This window comes from Borostomias antarcticus (genome assembly GCF_949987555.1).
Source record: "Borostomias antarcticus genome assembly, chromosome: 11".
Classification (NCBI taxonomy): Eukaryota; Metazoa; Chordata; class Actinopteri; order Stomiiformes; family Stomiidae; genus Borostomias; species Borostomias antarcticus.
The window spans coordinates 8,339,824-8,346,157 of record NC_140244.1 but is presented as its reverse complement, the minus strand read 5'-3'; the positions used below and the strand labels follow the sequence as shown (position 1 = coordinate 8,346,157).

The 6,334-nt window shown below is 44.9% G+C and overlaps 1 protein-coding gene across 1 annotated transcript; it reads right to left on the bottom strand.

Moving 5' to 3' along the window:
- Positions 1–399: 399 nt before the first annotated feature.
- pnp4a (purine nucleoside phosphorylase 4a) lies at positions 400–5,706 on the bottom strand (the record flags this gene model as incomplete). The annotated part of the gene is made up of 6 exons (XM_084446344.1): positions 400–617; positions 849–1,039; positions 1,175–1,350; positions 3,655–3,758; positions 4,148–4,311; positions 5,684–5,706. The coding sequence occupies 6 exons, from the start codon at positions 5,704–5,706 to the stop codon at positions 400–402; spliced, it is 876 nt and encodes a 291-aa protein (XP_084302470.1).
- Between the last annotated feature and the right edge of the window lie 628 nt (positions 5,707–6,334).

The following is a 6,334-nucleotide window of genomic DNA, read 5'->3' as shown; positions in this document are numbered from 1 at the left end:
ATTACTCTCTTTTATAATCCACGTTTAACCACTCCATTTTGCATAAATAACATTAGTGACAACAGCAGAGAAATAGAACGTTAATTCAAGTAATAGTTAGATATTCAAAATTGCCTGTATATTCTGCTGATGGCCTGAACTGTACAACAACTGCTATTACTACTACTGCTAATAACCCTAACTTCCGCAACACTACAAAATACAATATTTTGTAAGTATGAAGTTATACAAATCATTTTTACAGACATTTACATTGACAGTTGTGTTTAAGAGATCTATGCAGCACCATGTTGCTTAGCTGTGAGATCTAGTGTGACTTAAGATCCTCCTAGTGTGTGTGCGTGTGTGTTCAGACTTTAGAGATCCTTCTAGTGTGTGTGTGTGTGTGTGTGTGTGTGTTCAGGTAGTGTTGTTGTTCATGTCCATCTGGCTGACCAGTTCGGTGACCAGGCTCTGTAGTGTCTGGGAGCGCAGTTTGCTGATCTCCAGGACGCCCTCGTGGTTCACGCTCTCTGTGTCGTCATAGCACTTCACCACCTTGTTGGTGATCAGAGACAGACCGAACACCCTCATGCCACAGTGGCTGGCCACTACCACCTCCGGAGCCGTGCTCATACCTGGCAGAGAGAGGAGAGGAGAGGGTTCAAATACTCTACTGCTACGGTAGGTTCCTAGACCTGTGCCCTTCTAGAACAGGAGCTACACTTATACCTGAAGAGAGGAAAGGGCTATGTAAACTCCATCTTTGTGTGGGTATCTATGTATCTATATGCCTGTGTGTGTTTGTGTGTGTGTGTGTGTGTGTGTGTGTGTGTGTGTGTGTGTGTGTGTGTGTGTGTGTGTCTTACCCACGGCGTCCACTCCTAGCCTGTGTAGGAGGCGTGCCTCTGCGATGGTCTCGAAGTTGGGCCCGCCCACCATGCAGTACACTCCCTCCTGGACGTACTGGGAGACGCCCATGTTCTTACAGATGTCATGCGCCAGGCGGCGCAGCTCGCGGTCATACACGCCCGACATGGCGGGGAACCGCGGCCCGAACCTGCACGCGCACACACACACACACACACACATATTCGATCTGTCAACTCTCTAGTCAACTCTCTATGTCTCTTTCTTACACATCATTTGAGTTTCAGTTGTCGGCCAGGGCCCAGGTGTCAGGGGTCAGGCTTACTTGTCATCGTTGGGTCCATTGAGGGGGTTGAGTCCAGCCAGCCCGGGGAAGTTGATGTGGTCTTTGATGATCATGATGTCTCCAGTATGGTAGCTGTCTGCCAGCGAACCCGCCGCATTTGTTACAATCAGAGTCTCCACCCCCAAGAGCTTGAACACTCGCACAGGAAAGGTGGTCTGTCAGAGAGAGAGAGAGAGAGAGAGAGAGAGAGAGAGAGAGAGGCAGGGAGGGTATTATAAATATATTATATGAAGAAGTATGTGTACAATTGTCATGCAGCGCAGTAGGTGAACTACTGGTCATGTGGAGGAGTGTAGTAGATGCAGAGCTAAAACAGTTTGTGCAGATGTACTAATGATGATACCTGTGTGGTAGTAGAGTGTGTAGAGTATGTTTAGTTATGTATTAGTAGATGTGTAGTAGCTGAACTATTGGTCATAGGGGTGCAATAAGTGTGTAATTGGTGAACTTCTGGTTGTAGGTGCATGGGCGTCACGGGGGGGTGGGGGTGGGGGGGAGTGGGGGGGGGGCTGACTACCCAGGGCCCCAGTAGGGAGAGGGCCCTTGAAAATCCTGGAATTAAAAGTTTTGTTTTGATTGTAATGTTTTTATTTCAAATTAATCAGTGTCATAACTTAATATATATGTTGATTACATCAATTAAGAGGCTGAACGTTGTGTCACAGTTCCCCCAAAATATTGGAAGTTCTGTGAGATCCCTCTTAGGCGCCACATGGTTTATTCCGCTCACAGATCATCTCTAAAGGCCCGCAGCCAGCTAATCAAACACGGTAGCTGATATCCTGCCACCGTGCCGTTCCCAAATAAAGCTAAATCAGGGTAACAGAAAAGAAAAGAGAGAAAACGAAGAGAAAAGAAGCAGAGTGAGGGGAAACAGCTCTTGACAGCTTTCTTTCCAAAGAAAGGTGAGTTTGTTTAGTGTAGCTCTGGGTTCTGATGTTATCTTGCTAGTCATAGGGTATCCCTAGTTATCCTATAGTCCAGCAAGCAAGTGCAGTTTGTCAGTTGCTGATGGTTGTAACTTTAGCTTAGCTAGCTTGCCAACCAGGCTGCTTGCTGTTACTAGTAAAGATGATGGAGAAATGGCTAGCCAGCTATTATATTAGCTAGCTCTATATCTGTCTACCTGAGATCAACAATGTCCCAGGATAGACTGAACAGCCTTGCCCTTCTGTCAATTGAAAGACAATTAGCCAAAGAATTGGACTTTAGAGATATTATCAGTGATTTTGCAAACAAAAAGACCAGTCAGTGGGCATTTACTGGGACACAATTCACATTAGTCCCAGCGTCACGTGTCAGCAGGGCTGGATTTTTTTTTTGACAGTAGACAGTTTGTTCTATTGCAGGTTCTATTTTGGTGTGAAAAGCAGAAACCTGTCACAACCTTTAAATGGTTTCCATTGGTATCTTTTCTTGAAATGTCTTTTTGGTCTGTGTTCTCTTTTGGGCTGCAAAATACAGTTCCAACCAGCTATGGCTGCAGTTAATTGTATTAGATTTTTTTTAAATTAAGCACTACTACCTACCTTCTTACTCAATTCTACTGTATATTCTCATTCCTAAAGCAATACATACAGTATTTGATCCTCAGTTCAATTCTTCATCCTCTCAGTTCATGTTTGTTAAATGTTTGTCAAAAACAACACATGGAGGCTTTGTGACTAGTGAGAAGTCATCAGGCAGAATTCCTCCTTTTTGAGAGAAAAGCTGCTCCAGACTTTTTTTTCTCACCAGTCATTGTTTTTTCCCCTTTTATTGTGTGTATTTGTGTACAGTTGTGGGCTCATATTTAATAATAAATGTTCTTTATCAAAAGATGTGTGAGAGTCATGGATCAAAAGAGGAAGGGGGCCCACAGAGATTGTTAATGTATAGGACCCATCATTTTGTGGAACGCCCCTGTGTAGGTGTATAAAAAGTGTGTTGCTACTTAGTTGGTACCAAGGTGTGTAGTAAGAGTACAGCTACTGGTTGTAGCAGTGTGAGCAGGCAGTCTGAACGGTCAGCAGTGTTGTGTGTCAAGAGCAGAGTAACAATAGCAGCATTGATCTATCAGCATGTGCATTACAGCCTGCATGTGACCGGAGCCAACGTGACCGGGACGACACACTGCTTCCTATGCGGCTAGTTACACACACACACACAGACACACCTTCTTTTTTCTTTTCTTTACCAGGCAGGTCAATTACATAAGAACAGATTCTTAATTACAATGACACCATTGTAAACAGACACATCTGGACACAAACAGAATAGGAAGTATGTTGGCTTCTCTGGTCAGCACACCACTGCTTCCAACGCAAAGACCCTGGTACATTCAGGAGTGTGTGTATGTTTGTCAAAATGTGTGTTTGTGTCCAGGTTTGTGTGTTTTTGCCAAAAGAAAAGGAAAACATTTGTGTTTGTCTGTTTGTGTGTGTGTGTCCAGGAGTGTATTTGTGTGAATCAGTACTGACCTTGCAGAGGGAGTGTCCCTCGTACATGTGGAAACGGCCCTGCATGCACACACACGTCTTCCCTTTCAGATCTCCGAACACCAGCCTGCCTGCATGACCCTGCACTACACAGACACACACACACACAAATATAAAAAACAACAAATGGCTAGAACAATTTCTGATTACTGATATTACTTTTGCTCAGTACTCCTACTAGCCCAACTTCATCCTTCTCTCTAACCCTACTTTCTGTCTTTCTTTCTTTCTGTCTTTCTTTCTTTCTTTCTTTCTTTCTTTCTCCATCCCTATCTCCCTCCATTCGCCCCTCCCAGCATACCTCCCTCTCTACTCCCTCCTTCCCTCTCTCCAATCAACCAGTTATTCCCTACCTACAGTATACCCCTCCTTTCTCCATTCCTGCATCCCTCCATTCCTCCTCGTACACCCCTCCCTCCGTTGCTCATCACCCACTCACCTCCCCCCGTCCTCCTCCCCCCACCGTCCTGCTCACCAGTGCTCTGGGGGAACCCGGGGATGTCTGAGTAGGAGAAGGAGTCCTGGCACTTGAGCGCGTCAGCGAGCATGCCCAGTCCAGACCCACAGATGATGGCTACCTTGGGCCGGTGCTGCGTCTGGGAGAGCAGCCAATCAGCCGTCTTCTGGTAATCCTCATGGCTGCCAAACAGGGAGAGAGAACGCAGGTCAGACTGATGTCACTCTGGGATGGTCTGCTGGTTGGTGGTTGATCATGGGTGGGACTTGAACCAGCCGCCTCTTACATGGGCCTAAACAACCAACAATCTATCATTAGACCAAAGGTGTTGGTAAGTTTGAGGAAACAGGCAAAGCTGCTGATCACGCCAGCGTTGTTCTAATCAACCTCTCTAATAGATAGAGATAGAGATCAAACCCTGTTATGGATGTGTGAGTAAACAGTAAAATTCTCCTGTGTGTTGTCAGGGATCTGTTTCTTTCTCTCTCATATATTTCTCTTTCTTCCTCTCTCTCCCCCTCAGTCATCTCTCTCCATCTCTCTTTTTCTTTCCTTCTCGCTCTCTCTCCATTTCTCACTCCCTCCGTCCATGATAACCTTGACTGTAATCTTGTGATAGTTCAAGTGTGGAATAGCGGGTAGAAGGACAACATTCCGGTTCCCACCAGGAGGTTCCCATCCAGTCAGAACACAAAATGGGCTTTTTATATATAAAAATAGGTCATGCCTGTCTTTGAGCAGTACAAAACAAATTGTCCTATCCACTTTCATGCTGGTTCTTGATTAAGGAAACATAATCTATATGAATGCTGCTAACACTGTTCAGAAACCACTCGATGCAGTCTATCACAGTGCACTGCACTTAACTACTGGCCAACATATCGGTCAGTGGTATATGACTACACTGTATAGTATAGACCCTCACTCGTCATACTGGTTGATTCATTGCTCTCTTTTTGTGTTTGTATGCCCTCAACATCTAATCTATTTGATAAATGTTAGACACACTGTACCAGGCATCACAGCAGGTCTCAGGATCAGATAACGTTTGAGGTCTCTTTGTTCACATTAGAATTGTGAACATCTGTTTTTAGTTGTTTTGCACCATTTCTATGGAACAATTCCTTCAAGTTGGACACACTAGCGTCATTAGGGCAATTCAAAGGACGGACCAGGGACTGTTTTCTGATGCTTTATTATACAGTATATATATTTAGATTTGTATTGTGTGTTGTTGTTTTTTTTTACCAGTCATAACAGACAATCAGTCAGACATAAAAACCAGTCAGAACACAAAGAATGCAAACACCCACTATGAGGACCAACTAACAGCTAGTGTACATACTGCTAGCCAACCAAGAACCAGTATACTAACAACTATTTGGAAGACAAGTCTTGGTTTGGAAAAAGCCACAAAGTCACAAGATGCGGTAGAGATAAACATGAATGTGTTTGTGTCTTTTGGCAGCAGGAGAAAATAGCCTGGAGGAGGAAGAGGAGAGGAAGAGGAGGTTGGATGAAGAGGAGGGAAGGAGAAAAGAAGGTAGGACTCACCTGATCTGGTCTTTGCTATGCATGGCGAGGCTGTGGTCTGGTATGGACCAGTAGGGAGGAACGGATGAGGATGAGAAAGATGGAATAGAGTCCAGTAAGGCTGATGTGTTCTGATCCACTTGTCCACTCCTAGAGTGAGTGAGTGTGTGTGTATGTTGTCTCTGGGTTACATGTGTGTGTGTATGTTCTTTCCCAGCAGTTAAATAGCCTCTCAGCAGCTTGAGTGCAATCACATGCCCACTGATTGGTCACAACCCCTCCATTGAATGGCATTAACCAGTAGGCTGTGCTCTTGTAAAGGTGTGGCCATGGCTGGGAGGAGGGAGCCAAATCTAGTCTGCTTCTAGGTGAACCTCCCATTCTTGTCCTACTACCCACAGGCCTTTGGGGCCAGACCAGAGCCAAAAAAGCATACGAGTGCGCACAACTCAAAATTAATCTGGAGCAGTCACGGGTGCCAGGTCAAGTGCTATAATAAATGAAGGAAAGACCAGACCAGACCACTACTTACAGAGCCAGGGTGTCAACATGGGCAGCACATGTTCCCCTAATTATGCAAATCTTTTCATGGCAAAGTTTGAAAAGGAGTTTATATACCATAACAACCCTTTCTTGACTATGATCAAATGCTGGTTTCGGTATATTGATTAA